This window comes from Sceloporus occidentalis, unplaced genomic scaffold (genome assembly GCF_023333645.1).
Source record: "Sceloporus occidentalis isolate IW3139 unplaced genomic scaffold, rSceOcc1.0.p SCAF_10, whole genome shotgun sequence".
NCBI lineage: Eukaryota > Metazoa > Chordata > Lepidosauria > Squamata > Phrynosomatidae > Sceloporus > Sceloporus occidentalis.
Window position 1 is genome coordinate 28,014,547 of NW_028316990.1, and position 18,708 is coordinate 28,033,254.

At 45.6% G+C, this 18,708-nt stretch overlaps 1 protein-coding gene across 1 annotated transcript in view; it reads right to left on the reverse strand.

The window, feature by feature from the left end:
• Positions 1-14,907, reverse strand: part of LOC149306262 (protein shisa-9-like) — a 270,711-nt gene extending 255,804 nt beyond the window's left edge. The window contains exon 1 of the mRNA XM_089540870.1: positions 14,318-14,907. Within this exon, the coding sequence (XP_089396996.1) occupies positions 14,318-14,907 (590 nt within the window). The remainder of the gene's footprint in view (positions 1-14,317) is intronic.
• Positions 14,908-18,708: the final 3,801 nt, after the last annotated feature.

Sequence of the window (18,708 nt, forward strand, 5' to 3'; positions counted from 1 at the left end):
GTGGTGTCACCCCCTCTTAGGGTGTCACCTGGTTCAGTCTACGCATCCTTAGTGATGCCAATGCCAACTCTCCAGTTCTCATAACAGCTGCCCACCCACCTTCTAGCTGGTGAGAATGTGGCCATGGGGGTGACACCAACCCTAATGATGACACTAATGATTGCATTCAACTATTCTTTCATTGCATGGATTATTCCATCTTCCTTTTGTTGGAGCAATACAGTATTTTGAATTCCAGCCAGCAGAACTACCGTATCATGGAGATTTGTCAGTCATTCAGTCAACCTTTATTAGGCATACAACATATATTTACAATGAAACTTCAGGATCGCTATTAAAATTTAAGCCATAATCTTGTTGCCTCCACCAGAAAATTGGCCATTAGCCTGGTAATATGCAGGTTCCGATCTTCCAATAAGTATTCCACTGATAACTCATCCAAACAGATATTCATTTCCAATAACCTTCTTAACAATTTTCCCCTCGCAATTATATACAATGGACAAAGCAATACAATACGATGGAGTACATCTGGAACTTGATCACAGTGACATACACGATTCAAAAATGGGGTCTGCAAATATCTGCTCCTGGGATGGAGATTATTTTCACACTATTAATATAACAAATAACCCACTTCTTATCCCTCTTCCATCAACATGAATGTTTAGTATAGGCCATGTGTGTACACCCTGTAGCATTAGCTTATCTTTTTCCATCATGCTTTAAACTACTCCATATATTATTGCAGCCACCCTTACAAGAGCCCTGTAAAACAGATTAGCAATAGCATTCCTTACAAGTGGGACATGCAACTAAGTGTGTGGAATGTTCCTGTTCACTGTTCCAGCTAAACATCCATGTCCAATTCCAGGATGCTCTCTATTCACCTCCTCCTGGATTTCCTCACTCCAAAAAATAAACCAATTTTCAGTGCCCTTACATGCTCAGTACTCTTTCAACAGAGTCCCCCCCCCCCCCCGTTCCATTAGATTTCTTTATTGAAATTATTTGTATTTCTGCAGACCCTGGGATTTTCTTGAGCCTGCATGTACTTCCCCTCTTGTTTAAGCATGGCGTCACTTTGTCTATGTAAGTAATTGCACCCATCCCTGAACACTATAAATAAGAAATGATTTTGCAAACAGGTTGGAGGCTGGGAAGTCATTTTGTGCCATATGTCCCATGGAACAGGCCTACCCATTACAATTTCTGACAGAAATTAAAAGGATGTGTACATTATTAAAATTCCTAGGACAATGTACACTTGCCCACCCGTTCCCATAAAGATGCCAATCGAACTAGCTGCTTGAATCTTACTTCACTAGTGACAGGATAGCATCTTCCACTATACCTGAGGGCAGTGGGCCGTTGTAGGAGGTAAAGAGGTCCTACATGACACGGCTCTCCATCATCTCATGGTTGCCTCCTAGAATCTGCTACATGAGACATCACCACACTCCATCTAATGGTAGGGCCAGCCAACCCAGATAAGGGGGAAAAGGCATTCCCATCTCAGGCCAAATTTTGGATATATATTTATAATTTGTAGACGATGCATAATCTGAATTGGGCAAACAGAACATGAAAAATAAAGAAACCATCTAGTGGAATCTTTGTTTTATTTTTCTCTCCTGAATATATATTATCATATAATGACTAATTGATTTACAGCACAAATCTATTATTCCTTTTCTTGACTTGTTTTTATTGCTACCTCTGATTTTTTTGTTCCTTTTATGGTTGCCAAATAACTATGCAATACCATGTACAAATAAAACTTTAATAATGAAAAACATAACAATTTACCTCCAATTTTGCAACCAGTGCTCCAAGACTCATAAGCTCCATACAGACAGACCAAAATAAAGCTGCTTCGGGTCACTTTGGGGGTATGCTGTTTAGATGATATATGCATCCTAAGAGTCTGGAAGCCAGGCCAAAGCCACGCTCCAGTCCTTAGGACTGGAACATGACTTTGGTGCAGCTTCTGGACTCTTAGGACGCATGCATCATTTAAACAGCATACCTCCAAAGTGACCTGAAGCAGCTTTATTTTGGCCTGTCTGTCCAGACGCATAGAATCATAGAGTTGAAATAGATCACAAGAGCCCTCCAGACCAACCATCTGCCATGAAGGAATATACAATCAAAGCATTCCCAACAAATAGCCATCCAACTTGTTTAAAAATCTCCTGGGAGACTCTGCCACACTCTGAAGCAGAGTATTCCACTTCCGAACAGCTCTCACCTTTAGGATGTTCTTCCTAATGTTTAGGTGAAATCTCCTTTCCTGTAGTTTGAATCCATTACTCTATGTGCTATTCTCTGGGGCCACAGAAGACAAGTTTGCTCCATCCTCAACGTGACATCCTTCAAATATTTAAAACATGGCTATCATGTCCCCTCTTAACTTTCTCTTCTCCAAGCTTAACATACCCAGCTCCCTAAGGCGTTCATCATAAGGCATGGTTTCCAGACCTTTTACCATTTTGGTTGCCCTCCACTGGACATGCTCCTGCTAGTCAATATCTTTTTTGAATTGTGGTGCCCAGAACTGGACACAGTATTCCAGGTGACCAAAGACAATAAAGTGATACTATTACTTCCCTTGATCTAGACACTGTGCTCCGATCAGCGTTACCAATTTCCAGGAAATTCCCCAGTTTCTGGGTAATAAAAAAGCCTTTCCGGGTAATTTCTGGGTATAAAAAATGTATGGGGAATTTCCAGGGAATTAAACCTTCCCATTGGGTAATTAAAAGCCTTTCCGTTAATGGGGAATTATTTCACTTCCTGACCCCCCCCCCAAAATGGCCGAAAATGCCTTTCCCGCCCCAAAAAATGGAAGTCCCTGCCCCCCAAAATGGCCGACCCGGAGGTCTCCGCCCCCTTTTGCCTTCCCATGGTGTTTGCAGCTCCTTGACCCAGATGTCCCACCTCTGATCCAGATGCCCCAGGCAATTTGGGAGCGTTTTGGGATTTTCAGGGTGATTTCCTATTTATGCAGCCTAGAATTACATTGGATTTCTTAGCAGCTGCATCACATTGTGGACTCATGTTCAGCCTGTGGTCCACTAAGACTCCTAGATCCCTCTTGATACTGTGTGACATATATTGTTTTCCTTGTACCTGTAACTTGATTTACTTGGATTAGAAAAGGTGGGACAGCAAGAGAAGGGCAAGCCTAGTCTGCTCACCAGTCTGCAGAATGGGCAGCAATGGCTATGACATTTTGCTGCCTGTGGCAGAATACCTCCTCACTGCCACTCTTCTCAAATAAAAGTACAGACTTCAAGGCTAGTGAATTTTTTAATGTATTTATACATTGAAATTATATCTCAGATTCTTCCACAAATGAGATTTAAATAGGCTTATATTAATAATGAGTAGAAACAGCAATTAAAATACTAACAAGATCAAAGGTTGACATAAATTAAAGGTCCAATTTAAAATAATTATTTAACATTATTTTGACACTTGAGACAGAAAACCACAAGTACCTTTCCTCCTCTCTGATAGTAAAAAATTCTATAAGAATATAATGTATAAAAGAATTTACTGTTTTAGTGGATGAAACAGTTGTTGGTCATAGTAGGCAGGGCCAGCCTTGGGCACACACCAGCCCTGCACTCAGACACTGATATTCTGGGAAGAACTGAATTATGCAACTGTATAAACCAGGGAATGAGACATGTGTAGCTCTCCAGATGTCTTTGGAGTGCAACGTTCAGCAACCCTAACAAACAGAACCAATGGTGATGAGCACTGTGAGTCGCAATTTAACAATTTCGGTCCAAAACGCACTGCAGAAATAACCTAGTTTGAGACTGCTTTAACCGCCCTGTCTCAGTGCTAGGGAATCCTGTGAATTGTAGTTTGTTGTGACACCAAAGCTCTCTGTCTCACAAAACTACAGTTCCCAGAATTCCCTAGCACTGAGCCAGGGCAGTTAAAGCAGTCTCAAACTGGTTATTTTTGCAGTGTGTCTTGGACCTTTGATTGCCATCCCTGCTTAATCACAGGACTACAGTTCTCAGACTTCTCTGAAAAGGAGGACTTATTATTAAACGCACTGACATCTGCAGATTAAATATAATTTGTGTCTAGTGGGGTGCAAGCTACACCTTTCATGCACCAGTTCCCATCTGTTGCACTGATTTTTTTTGCAAGGGCTTTCCTTTTTCCAGTACCTAAAGTACTTGACTGTTACTTCTTTCCACCCACCCCACTAGGCTGTGCAAATTAATGAGATAAGAGAATAATACCAATAGCCTTTTTCACATCATGGGATGAGTAAATAACACACACTTTAAATGCTGCTGCCTTACAACTAAGAAGGACCCATCTAGCCAGGCAGGATCAATCTTATCATTACACAAAGCAAGATAGCCCTTTAGGCAACAGATTTGTGGTGTCACAGGGAAGATGGCAAACCATCATTTAATTTCTTATTGTTGCAATATTACTGTCTGGATTAAGGCGATATATTTATGTAATTTTCTTCTGCTTTATATGACAAAATAAGTTGGCTGGCTTTGGGTACTACACACTTGGATTTGACATTGTTTTGTTCTACCTCAGGTACTAAAAGTCTTACACCGGGCCTGTTTCTCACTCTGTCTTGCCTCCAGTGAGTGACTGGCAGTGATTCTTCGGGATTTTAAATGACTTTTTTCCTAGCCCTGCCTGAAGGTGCCAGGTATTAAACCTGGACTTTCAGTTCACATGGTATTAGGCATATCTAACCACTGAGATACCGCCATTTTTTAAAAGTATTGTCTCTCCTGATGCAGTTACTCAAGCTTGCCTTGAAACTGAACTCAGGATTTCCAACAAGAAAAACAACCATCATACCAGAAGACCAATAATGCTGAGGTTAGAATCATAGAATCATAGAGTTGAAAGAGACCACAAGGCCATCCAGTCCAACCCCCTGTCATGCAGGAAATCACAATCAAAGCATGCCTGATAGATGGCCATCCAGCCTCTGCTTGAAGACCTCCAAAGAAGGAGACTCCACTCCACTCCGAGGGAGTGTGTTCTATATATATATTGATAAACTCAATATCCATGGATGTCTTACCATCTCCATTTCTATGTTCTGCCCATCCCTGAATTTTGTCCTGGGGTGAGATCCATTCCTTTCTTTACTTGGTTTTCAAATGTGTACATGTTTAAAATTGTGTACATTGCTTGAATGTACCACTCTAAAACATATTTTGCATGCATTTCTCTATGCACATTTTTCAAATATGAGGGTGCGAGGACTGAGTGTGAGGATCCTAAAGCGCAAACTGAATCTGTCTCATAGATGGTCCAAGACCAGACTGAAACAATTCCATCAAACCTCAAACAGAAATCAGATTCCTGCTCTGAATGTGGATCCTTCTGCATGCAGGTTCCACTACTAAGCTGCAGCGGTATTGATCTAGCCATTGTCTCTACACCTGTTCTATTTTCTGCTTGACTATACTGCATAAGACGCCTTTGAGGCGAATAGGAAGGGACCAGGTGACAGGAAAGTACAGACATACCTCAGTAAACAATTAGCCTGACAGTGAATCACCTTTTTTGCAAAGTATTTTTACACATGCCTGTCCCGCTTTTCGCCCTCATCTTCTTCTGTCTAGCAAGAAGTTTTTAAAGCATCATTGGCTAAAAAGATGGTTGAAAGAGAAATGGAGAAATTGACTTTTGCGTCAAATTTCAGCAGCACAGCTGCAATAAACAATCAGACAAGGGAAACTGGAAGTATAATCCAATGGCAATCCAAACGCAATCATGGGGTTTAATGTTATTAGGTGATAGACTACTTCACGCAATTTCGGGCAATGGGAAGTCAGTCCGAATGCAATCATGGGGTTTAACGTTATTGCATGATAGACTACCACATGCAATTTCGGGCAATGGCAAGCTATTTTCGGGCAATGGGAAGTCAGTTCAAACGCAATTTGAATTAACGTAAATTCGCTGAACTAGCGAATTCACGTGAATGCGTTCTGGCCCCACTTTCTTTTCATTCAAAATTAAGAAAAATTCCTCCCAGTTTGGCCCCACCCCCGGGATTCCTCCCCCAGCGAGGCCCTGGAGGCGGCTCTGCGATCGTGCCGCCAAAAACCGGGCCGCACAGCCTGGGGCGGAGGAGGCAAAGGGGGAAGCCCCACCCCGGCCTCCCCGCCTCCCAGTGCAGCGCAGCCCCTCCCCACCCCACCGTCCTGCGCGGCTGTGCACCACCCTCCCCGCCTCCCTGCGTGGTGTAGCCTAGAGAGCAGGTCTTCAGGACACCTGCCACTCAGAGCTTTTGCCCACCCACATTGGTATATATGCCCTGCAAGAGGCATTACTTTCCAGGTTACAGTGAGAAAAAAAAAGGCCATAAATTGTTGATGTTTCACTGGGAGTCTAAATGCCTCATCTTTTAAATGTCTACCGCGTCAGTATTCTTGTAATTCTTTATCACAGGATCGTTTTTGAGGCCCTAAACACCTTTACTTGTAATATGCAAATTTCTCCCGAAGCTGCCCAATGGGAAAGAAGCAATCAGCCTTCTATTTGGGTTGGTTTTCAATGGCTTGGTGAAGGAAGAGATTTTGCCTTGCTTGAACGTAGGAAGGGCTTTGGGGTAGCAAAAGGCTGCAGAAATAGTTTGACCCCCCCCCTTAAACATCCTTGGCTCAGTGCTATGGGCTTATGGGAATTGTAGTTTCTTGTGGCACCAGAGCTCTCTTGACAAAAGGAGGCTGAATGGTCCACAGAGCTACAGTTCCCAGGATTCCATAGCCTTGAGGAGGAGGAGGAGGAGGAGGAGGAGGGGGGAGCAGAAAGAGGAGGAGGAGGTGGTGGTGGTGGTGGTGGTAAGTGGCCAGAGACTTTTATTTTGCCCTTGTGTGTTTTTCTAATATTTATTTGGACCCTGTGTATTTTTTCTAATATTTATTTCACCCTTGTGTATTTTTTCCGCTTTTAATGCTAACAAGTTTGCTTTCTTTTAACATTGTTAGTGATGACGGTGGTGGTGATATTGATATCAGTCAGCTTCATAGGCCTGTGCCCACTGTTTTTGAAGCCGAGACAGTGTGACTTTCCAAAGTGCCTTTTCTGTGTGTTTTCTCTCCTTTTAATGCTGATGATGATGAAACCTCTGAGGCATGGCCAATGTAATTTGCTCTGATGTTTACATACTCATGCGCAGTGAAGAAAAACCAAAGTACCTTGACCAAGTACACACTTATTATTATTATTATTATTATTATTATTAACCTTTATTTATGAAGCGCTGTAAATTTACACAGCGCTGTACATGCAATCTTTTTAGTTAGATGGATCCCTGCCCTCGGGCTTACACTTCTGACAAGTATAGTTGGTGGAAGACACCAGGGGGTTGGACTGGATGGCCCTTGCGGTCTCTTCCAACTCTATGATTCTATGAAGCTGAGGGCAAATCCACTTTTTGTTTAACCACCTTGACATGTTCGATATGCATAGCCATGTTAACCCATGTTCAGTGTTAAACCCAAAGGGTTTGGTTATGGAATAAGCCTCTGAAATATGCAAGAGGCCATGTTAAGCAAAGCCATGTGAAATGCCCAAATGTGCTGTCGTGCGTTTTGGAATGAGGAGGGGGGGGTGGTTTGGCCAGAAAGGGAAGTACATTTCTGCCATATGTCTAGGAATAATGCCAAAATGTCCTCCATTTTGAGCATGCCTAAGAAACATGCATTTATATTAACATATTTTAAAAATAATCAAATTTTTTCGTGTGTCCTCCATTTTTAAAAAATATACCCTACATTTGTCCTACATTTGTCCCAGTTTGGAGGTCCTGACTTATGGCAACCCTGGCCTTGATGTATTTGCAAGAAGGCTTCAAATAGTCTGTAGAAAGTTCCAAATGTTTTTGTTCACTTATAAAAGTGTTGTTTCGTTTCACATAGGCATCATGTTAATTTTGAATAAAATGTTTACTAAACATGTTGACTTGTCCGTGTGTGTGTGTGTGTGTGTGTGTGTGGTGCAGAAACCTATCCCTATTCTTTCCATGTTATTTCTGCCTCTGATACCAAATGTTCTGTTAAAGTGTTAATGTCTAAGAACACATCCACTTTGTTAGCAGAGGTATATACCTCAGAGGATTGGCCAAAACCAGTTTCCAAAACCTCACAATGTCCCCATAGCTTGTCCAGTTCTCAGTAGATGTGTGCATTGTTTTCCTTCTGACTTATGGCAACCCTAAGGCAAACCTATCACAGGGTCCTCTTGGTTAATTTGTGCTGAAATATTGGCTGCATCGTGTCAAAAAGAAGGCAGGGGCCTCATACACTGCAATTCTTCCTTCGCCATGAAGAGGCAGATTCCCTTCACATGGAAAACTAGCATGGAGTCTCTCTGACATTACAATGATTTTCAGTAACTTCCTTTGTCCAGGTAATAAGTTGTGACTGGATGAGAATCTAGTGAGCAGGCAGGTGTAAGACCATGGTAATAAGCTAAGTAAACCAGGTGATTGTATTAACTAATTAGAAAGGTATAATTGCCTTGTGGGTCTACTGGGTCTTGGGAGCATTTATTGAATCCTACTCTCATGGTAATGTATGCATGCTGCTGTATCTGGATTTTGTACTGTGCTATTTATATTGCTCTGTTTGCTTCAGTTTTTTTTTTTTTTTTTGAGACTTCTGTTAAGTAAAGTTTTTGTTAAATTCCTCAAACCTCTGCTGTCATTTTTTCTATAATACTCACACCCCAATATCCTTTAGTTCTTGTTTGTATTCTAACTCCAATGACTACTGTAAAGCATTAGGAGTTCCAATGCAGAATCACAGTTGGAAGGGGTTTCATTGAGTCCAACTCCTTGCTCAATGCAAGTTCTCCAGCTAAAGCATCCCTAGCAGGGAGCTGTCCAGCCTCTTTCTGAAGATGTCCAGAGAAGGAGACCCTACAACCTCTCTAGGCAATTGCTTCCATTGCCAAACCACTTTTACCGTCAAAAAAAAGTTCCTTCTAACATTCAATCAAAATCTACTCTCCTGTAAGTTCAAACCATTAGACCTGGTCCTACAGTATGGGCAGCAGAGGCTACTCAGGTACCAGTTCCACAGCTCATCATGACCACAGTTCAACATCCCCCCAGTGCAGCATAAATATCCACATGTGCCCCCCCCATGCTGTGCCATATACCCCCTGAGAATGGAAAACCCATGAAGACACACCGCAGAGCCATCCTGTGCTTTGTGGTGAGGAGGCAGGCTCAGAGACACATCGGGCAATGTCCCATAGCTAGACATAGCATGATAACAGCAGTTCTGAGATCCACCAGGGTCCTCCTGGGGTTTCAGTGTTGATGTTATCATGCCATATCTAGCTATGGGGACCCAGACAGACACTTCTCCAAGACTGCCTACAAAGCCACCATAGGACAGTAAATTGGGGGGGAGTACTTTGAGTGATAGGGAGGAAGGAAAGGAATACTGTACCAACACCCATAATCCCCCCCAAAGGATATCTGGACACACAAGGGAGATTTACACATGCTTGTGTCCCTAACAGGATTCCACCCCATGGGTCCAGAATCACCATGTTGTTTTACTCTAAATGCACATTGTTAGCATCTGGGTCCAATCAGTAGATGTAAGATTTCTAGTAAAATACAAAATAGATCCTGACATCTCCTCTCCAATGTTTTTAGGGCATAGGCTGTTTTAGTGATAACTGTTCATTTACTACATAAGGAACAGTAGAACCATATGCACACAGACAAACACACAGACACACACAAAACCATCCAGGATAGTAAACCCCAACGTTCTTGTGTCTAAAGTTTGTTTGTGGAAAGAGAATAGAAGTAAATAGCAATAAATGAAGCCAAGTTAACAGGAGAGGGATATTGACTGTGGTGCCTTTTTGAAAACTTCCTTGAAGTTAGTTGTAAAGATTGACAGAGTGTTAGACACAGGCTTTTCTTTTCCTTTTTAGCAGTTAAAAAAAGGGTTGATGAGAAGTATCACCATCTAGACCCTATCATTTCACAAATTTATTGTTATTTTATTATGATATACTGCTAACATATTTTGTGATACACAGTCTAGAAATTACACTAATAAGGCATTCTGAGTTGTAGTTGTTGCTGTTGTTGCCTGCCTTCCAGTTGATCTTGACTCATGGTGGCCCTGTGGACAAGGGAATGCCAAACATAAGGGGCAAAAGGGGAGAGGTGGAGTGATACTTATCTGTGTAATATTGTTCAGCTGGCTTTTGAAATTGGGTATCTGCAAGATACATTTGCTCCACCTTCACTAGAATCAAACAATTCCATATCCTTCCGATTTCAGTAAATGTGTGTTGTGTTCCTTGCCACAGTGAAATGATTTAGTTTACATCATAGACATGTGTGTGTAAAGGCTAGAATCAGTCCTATTTCAGTAAATGTGTGTTGTGTTCCTCACCACAATGGCCTGATATACCTTACACCATAGATACCTCTATGTGTAAATGCTGACAAAACAGGAAGAGGACCAAAGCTTCTAAGAGTTGAAAGGCAGAGAATGGAGCAGAATTTTCTCAATCTATATACAGCAGCTTTAAAGTCCTTCAAAGCTGGTTTTCCAACCTTTGGCACCCTGTTAATAAAGCTCATCTCTTATACCGATTATCCCTCGCACACATAAGAACATGAGATGCCTACAAGCTCCCTGCACTCTGCTTTTCCTCCTTAGTAGTAAAAATGATCAGCCATCACTAGCCAGTTTATAAATAGCAAATAATTGCTAGTGAAAGAACTGGTGATGCATCCCAAAACCTATTTTGGGTGTCTTGGTACAGGGGAGGTTGTTAATCACAAAGCAAGCGGCAAGATCTTTGTCAAGGAAGGTGCATCAGGTGCTGAATCCATCTCTAAGGGGGCAGGGAGGGGAAGAGGAAGGAGAAATGTAGAAAAGGAGTCTTTTGGAATGGCGTTTCTTGACAGCACCGCAGCCATGCTCAACAGAAAGCGTTGCAAATCCAGGGTGGCATATTTGGGTAGCTCTTCCAAATTCGCTGCGGAGGACCCAGAGCCCTCCAGATGTGTTGGGCAACAGCTCTCATCGCTGCACACAGCTGGGATGATGTAGGCTGCAGTCCAATCCATCTGGAAGGCACCAGGTTGGAAAAGGGTGCCCCCAAAGGTGGCACTGATCTAACAGAACTGTTTGCTCTTGCTCTTGAAATTGTTTTTTATTATTATTATTTTATGTGCAAATGTTGTTCCCCATCTGTTTTGCTTTCATGTGTTGGGGGGGGATTAGCATAATGAATCAGACAAACCAAATCACTTGACAAGATAAGATTTTGTGTTTGATTCACTACTGTTGATACAACCGATGCGAGAAAGGAGGGGCAGCCAAGCAGAGGGAGAAAGGCCCTGATGATCTTTTTAAAAAATAATAATACTAAATCCATATTTATACTGATACATTTATTAGATTATAAAACAAAGTGGCCTTGATCCCACTTGCCTGATCATCAGCCAAAAGCCCACTTGAGATTATGCTGTTAGCCAGGGACGTAGCCAGGATTTTGGGAAGGGGGGGGGGGGTTTCCAGACTAAGTGCCACCATTATAATGGGGCTTGGGTGCGGTGGCGCAGCAGCACACACCATTCATTTTATCTAACGGAAGGGGGGGTCTGGACCCCAAGAACCCCCCCCCCTTGGCTATGTCCCTGTGTTAGCATGGGGGGGGCGGAGATGGAATCAGGGCATAGATTTACTCAGGGGGGGGGTGTTCACCATAACTCCCCCTCCACCCACATGCATGGAATAATCCACCTTGGTGGATGTCCAAAGGAGCGTGTCCAAAGGAGGGCAACTAAAATGGTGAAAGGTCTGGAATCCATGCCTTATGAGGAACGCCTGGGGGAGCTGGGGATGTTTAGCCTGGAGAAGAGAAGGTTAAGAGGTGATATGATAGCCCTGTTTAAATATTGGAAGGGATGTCATATTGAGGATGGAGCAAGCTTGTTTTCTGCTGCTCCAAAGACTAGGAGCCGGAGCAATGGATGCAAACTGCAAAAAGATTCCACCTCAACATTAGGAGGAACCTCCTGACAGTAAGGGCTGTTTGACAGTGGGACATACTTTCTCAGAGTCTCCTTCCTTGGAAGTCTTTAAACAGAGGATGCTTTGATTGAGAGTTCCTACATGGCAGAATGGGGTTGAACTGGACGGCGCTTGCAGTCTCTTCCAACTCTCAGATTCTATGATTCTATGATTCTACCTGGCTATTTGATTTAGTGATAGGGTGGAATCTTGTTTACTTTTTTAATCTATGTTCACGTATTTGATTTCTATCCTACCTTTCTCAGCCTGAAACATGAATGCGAAAGTAAGGCATATGGGAAAAGTAACAGGAAATTAGAAAACTATCTCCCTACGGGATTGTCAGCTTTCGCTAGATGTGTCAGATGACAACCTCCCTATCTCCCACTAAGGTAGGCTTTCATTCCGGCACATCTGTGGGGCCGGATGAGGAAAAGCTGGCATCAATGTTCTGTCAGCATCCTTGGTGTTCTCCCTTTTCGCATCCTCTCTCCCTTCTGCTTGATTAACGACGACAGTCATGTAGAGGGGTTTCAGTGTCACAAACCCTGGAAAGGTGCGGATGGGAAGCAAAGGCTCTCCTTTCTTTCTGTTTTTGGTTCTTGGAGAACAAAGAAGCAGCTTGTGTGTAAGTGTGTGTGTGTGTGTAAGTGTGAGCATCCTGGCAAGCCCTCTGCAGAGAAGTTTGCCCAGTGCATGAGATTTGCAACAGTTGGAAGGGTGAAGCTTAGTAGCAGCAGCAAACATGGCAAGTAAAACGCCACATTTGTTACTGTTGCTCTTGCAGGCTTCCTGTATTTTGTGTGTGTACATGTGGAGGCGCTTGGCAGTCTCTTTCGTTCTCTGGGGAGCAGTTTATAATCATAGAATCATAGAATCATAAGTTGGAAGAGACCTCAAGGGCCATCCAGTCCAACCCCATTCTGCCATGCAGGAACTCTCACTCAAAGCATCCCCAACAGATGGCCATCCAGCCAAGACCTCCATCACTGTCTCTGAGGGAATGTGTTCCACTGTCAAAGAGCTCTCACTGTCAGGAAGTTCCTCCTAATGTTTAGGAGGAATCTCTTTTCCTGGAGCTTGCATCCATTGCTCTGGGTCCTACTCTCTGGAGCAGCAGAAAACAAGCTTGCTCCCTCCTCAATATGGCATCCCTTCAAATATTTAAACAGGACTATCCTATGGCCTCTTAACCTTCTCTTCTTCAGGCTAAACATCCCATAGGGCATTTGGCTCTTGTGGCACAAGAGGTAATCCATGCAAGGAACGGTGGTGTCCCCATGCCAGGTGTCACCTGGTGCTGGAGGGGGATGGCAGCGAAGGCCAAAAGAGCATGTTCCTCCAGTACTGGGGGCGGCATCCCAGGGCAACTGGGAAGAGTGCTCATGCCCTCCTCTGGAGGACCCAATGACCTCTTCTGGGTGTCACCCTGTGTGCTCCGCACCCCTGCGTGCCAACTTAGTGATGCCACTGGCAAGAAAGCCCCTTAGCTCACATGCCAGAGGGTTACCAAGGCTGCATTAGGTGCCTGCTTCAGCCTGGCCAAAGCATGCCAGCCATCCCAGACCCCTGTTTGAGCCCACTTGTAGGGAGCATGCTTTGCCAGGCTGAAGCAGGCACAAGCGCCCAACCAATGAGCCCATCCGTGGGATGTCTGGCATGCTTTGCCAGGGTAAAGTGGGTGCAGGTGCCCTACAAGGAGGCTCACACAGGTGTCCAGGATGCCTGGCGCACTCTGCTGGGTTGAAGCAGGCATGAGTGCCCTACCAATGGGCTCAAGCAGAGGCCTGGGATGGCTGGCATGCTTTGCCAAGCTGAAGAAGTAGGCTCATGCAGGTGTCTGCCAAGTTGAAACAGGCACGGGTGCCCTACAAGGAGGCTCACGCAGGTGTCCAGGATGCCTGGCACACTCTGCTGGGTTGAAGCAGGCATAGGTACCATACCAGTCGGCTCAAGCAAGGGATGCCTGGCATGCTTTGCCAGGGTGAAGTGAGCATGGGTGCTCTATAAATATTGGCTCACACAGTTGGTGAGGATGCCTGGCCCATTCTGCTACCAATGGGCTCAGGCAGGGGTCTGGGGTGCTTGGCACGCCTTGCCAAGCTGAAGTGGAGGCTCACACAGGTGTGTGCCACCTTGAAGCAGACATGGGTGCGCTCCCAATGGGCTGATGCATGGTCCGGGATGCCAGGGCGAGGTGGGCACAGGGGGGCTGGCAGGGTGTGTGTCTGCTCGCTCACCTGGACATGTGCTCCCTGTGGGGGCGGTGGGCTTTCTCCAGGCCCAGCTTGGTGAAGATGCCCACCAGGACCATGACGGCCACGACGCCGCAGATGATGTAAACGACCAGGTTGGCGCGGTGCCTGGCGGGGTCGGCGGCGGGTCCTGCGGGGCGGCTGGGGGCCTTCCTGCCGTTGAGCCAGGGGGGCTTGATGTAGTTGGTGCAGAGGTCCTGCTCCAGGCGGCCCTTGGGGTACTTGCAGCAGAAGCGGAAGCCGCAGGTGCCGCAGCAGAAGGGGTACTCGCGGACGCTGCAGTTGAAGGAGGGGTCCCACTGGCCCATCACGTCGAAGTAGCCCCGGCACTCCTCGGGCCCCGGCGGCAGCAGCGAGGCGGACGGCTCCGAGGAGGCCGGCGGCTCCGGGGCCAGAGGAGGGGGCGCCGGCGGGGAGAGGGCCCGGCTCTGGTTGCCCAAGCCGCCGCCGGAGAGCATCACGATGCTGCCCAGGTGCTGGTGCTGCTGCGGGTGCTGCTCCTCGGCGGGGCAGGCGAGGAAGAAGAGCCCCGGCAGCAGCAGCAGCAGCAGCAAGGTCCGGAGGCAGCCCTTCATCCTCCTCCTCCTCCTCCTCCTCCTCGGCGCTGCAGAGCCAGGACCGCCAGCCTCCTCCGCTGCCTCCGCTGCGCCAACAACAACTACTCCACAGGCGCCCAGAGGAGGAGGAGGAAGCAGGGAGGAAGGGGAAGGGGAAGAGAAGCAGCCCCCTCCTGGCAGCCTCAGCCTCAGGGGCAGCCAAGAAGGAGAGCCCCCTCAGCCCTCTTCCTCCTCCTCCTCCTCCTCCTCAGACTCCTCTGGAGAAAAAAACCCTCCCAGGAAGGAGCGCGCGCAGCACTTGTGGCGCCTGGAAAGAGGGAGGGAAGGAGGAAGAAGAAGAAGAAGAAGAAGAAGAAGAAGAAGAAGAAGAAGAAGAAGAAGAAGAAGAAGAAGAAGAAGAAGAAGAAGGGGGTGTCTCTCAGGGAAAGGAAGGGAAGACTCTCAGGAAGAAGGGGGAGAAAGGAGAAGGAGAAGAAAAAGAAGAGGGTGTCTGACAGGAAAAGGAAGGAGGGAAAGGAGAAGAGGAAGAAGAGGTATCTCTCAGGGAAAGGAAAGAAAGGAGGAGGAGGAGTAAAAGGGGGCGTCTGTCAGGAAAAGGAAGGAAAAGGAAGGAGGGAAAGGAGGAAAAGAAAGGGGTGTCTTTCAGGCAAAGGAAGAGGTGACTTTGAGGAGAGAGGGAGAGGAAAGAGCAAGAGAGGAAAAAGAAGGGTGTCTGTCAGGCAAAAGGAAGGGAGGACTAGGAAGGAGGGAGGGAGAGAAAAGAGGAGAGGAAGAAAGGGGAGTCTGTCGGGGAAAGGAAGGAGGGAAAGGAGAAGGAGAAGAAAGGGGTGTCTGTCAGGAAAAGGAAGTGGGGACTGGAGAAGGAAGGGACAGGAGAAGGAGAAGAAGAAAGGGGTGTCACGAAAAGGAACAAGGGTGACTTTGAGGAAGGAGGGAAGGAGAGAAAGGAGAAGAAAAAGAAGGGGGTGTCTTACAGGAAAAAGGAGGGGTGACTGGTGGGAAAGAGAGAGCCGCTTTCTCTCTCCAGTTAACTTCCTCAGCTGGGAAAAGTCTCAGAGACCCCAAGGTCCATCCAGTCCAACCCCATTCTGCCATGCAGGAACTCTCCATCAAAGCACCCCCATTGACAGATGGCCATCCAGCCTCTGCTTAAAGACCTCCAAGGAAGGAGACTCCACTACAGGAAAAGAAATTCCACCTCAAGGTTAAGAGGAACTTCCTGACAGTAAGAGCTGTTGGACAGTGGAACACACTCCTTCCTCAGAGATAGCGGTGGAGTCTCTTTCTTTGGAGGGCTTTAAACAGAGGCTGGATGGCCATCTGTCAGGGAATGCTTTGATTGAGAGTTCCTGCATGGCAGAATGGGGTTGGACTGGATGGCCCTTGGGGTTCCTTCCAACTCTAGGATTCTATGATTCTAGAGGCAGCTTGCTTTCCTTCCCAAAGCAGTCATACAGTTGGACGCATAGTTCAGCAACATCTAGAGAGGAAGTTTCCAGTCCCATCTTAAAAGGATACAGACCCACACAATTATTGGCCCTCCAGCTGTGGAGACTGCTCTAGCCGTTTGCACAGCTGGAAAACTAGTAATGCATCCGGCACCGTTGGCTCCTCCAGCAGATCTCTGGACTGATTTGACAATCAGTAATGATTTCTCACTTCAGCTTGTTTCACAGCAACAGCCAGGTTCCTTCCTGCCCAGTCTAAATTATACCTTAAAATGGGAAGACGGGGATGAAATAAGAGCAAGCAGGGTGGTATTCTAAGGAGTTTATCAGACAAGGGGAATTGGAAGTATAATCTAATGGCAATCTGAACGCAATCATGGGGTTTCACGTTATTGTGTGATAGACTACCACACGCAATTTCGGGCAATGGCATGCTTTTTTCAGGCAATGGGAATCCAGTCCGAAAGCAATTCACATTCACATAAATTTGCTGAACTAGCGTAAATACGTTCTGGCCCCACTTTCTTTTCATTCAAAATGAAGAGCAATTCCTCCCGTGTGATAAAGTCTAGTGAGGAGGGCCTTGCTCAAAAACCTTAGAATTTGAACAGGTTTATATAGGGAGATAATCTCCTCCAAGCCTTATAGGGCATAACCAGAACTTGGACTTGCGTCTGGAACTGTACCAGCAGCCAAAGGAGCTGTTGACAGTGGAGCTGTCACAAGAGAGAAGTACAATCCCTGTAACCCACCACAGTTAACAATTTGGCTGTTCACTGTTTTGGGGCCAACTGATGTTTCTGAGCACTTTTCAAAGGCAGCCCCACAGAGAGCGCTTTAGGGTAATCGAAATAGGACGTAACCAAGGCATGTGTCGCCATGGCCAGATCAGACATTTCCACAAATGTATGTTGTTGTCGCACTGTCTTTAACTGTGCAAATGCATTCCTGGTCACCATGGGAATGTGAGCTTCCAGGCTCAGAGCTGAATCCAGGGGTACATCCAAACTTTGAATCTGTGTCTTCAGGGGGGAGTGTGACTCCATCTAGCACAGGAATTCAGTGGAAATGAGTACCAGAGCTGAGTATCATCAACCAGAGCCAGCATGGCATAGTGGTTTGAGTGCTGGACTATGATTCTGGAGACCAGGGTTTGAATCCCCACTTAGCAATGGAAACCCATTAGGTGACTTTGGGTAAGTCAGCCTCGGAGGATGCAAAGACAAGCAAAAACCCATTGCCAAGAAAATTTAGGGTTGCCATAAGTCGGAAGACTTGAAAGCATACAGCAAAAATAATTATTAACGTATTGGAGTCACCTGACCCCCAAACTCTGGACATCCTCATCCAGTAGTTTCATTTAATGTATACATTAAATAGTATAAGGGACAAAGCAGAACCCTAACGCCAGTCTCCTCGAACAAGAATCCCCCCAGCACCACCTTCTGAGAACACTCCTCCAGGAAGAACAAAAGCCACTAAAAACAGTGCCTCCAAGCACTGAGCCAATGCAGTCAGCCAACTCAGAAGGATATCATGGCTGATGGTATCAAAAACAGGCAAAAAGTCCTGCAGAAACAATAGGGACATGTGAAGTCAAAGGCTTTCATGGCAGGCATCCGTAGTTTTTTGTGGGTTTTTCAGGCTATGTGGCCATGTTCTAGAAGTTGGAGTTGAAACAACGCCACAAAACCTAGTACCTTGCCCCAAAGTGGAATATTAGAGACTGGGTGATAGCTATCCAATATACAGTAGAAGGAGCCTTGGATTGTGTATTCCTGCATGGCAGGGGGATGGACTGGATGGATCTTGAGGTATTTTCCAATTCTAGAATTGTATGATCCAGAAAAGTTTGGAGAAAAAGAGGTCTTTCAGCAGCTTTTTTAGCCTAGAAAGTGGTTTTAGTTTTGAAGATGGTGTTGTGAGCCCCAATGGAGCCATATCTTGCTATGGTAGCATCACTATGGAATGCATGGGGGGGGGGGGGGGAGAGACAGGACAGCACCAGGTGACACCACTGAAAGAGGTGTGGCAGCCGGTGCGTACCCCACCTCTCTACCTCATGTGGCAGGGAGGAAGAGGGCCCAGGTCTCCCTGTCCCTGCCCTGAGAGGCTTTGCTTGAGATTGAGTGGACTATAAATTTTTTATTATTATTATTATTATTATTATTATTATTATTATTATTATTATTGAATTCTTGTAGATCCTCCTGTCATTATTTTTGTTTTCATTCAACATTAATCCAACCATGGCACTTGCCTCCTTGAATTCCTTCAGTAATTGTTCCAGGTCTTTGTTGGCTTCTGCTAGTAGTATTGTGTTGTCTACATATCTTAGGTTGTTAATGTTCCTTCCTTCTATCTTCACTCC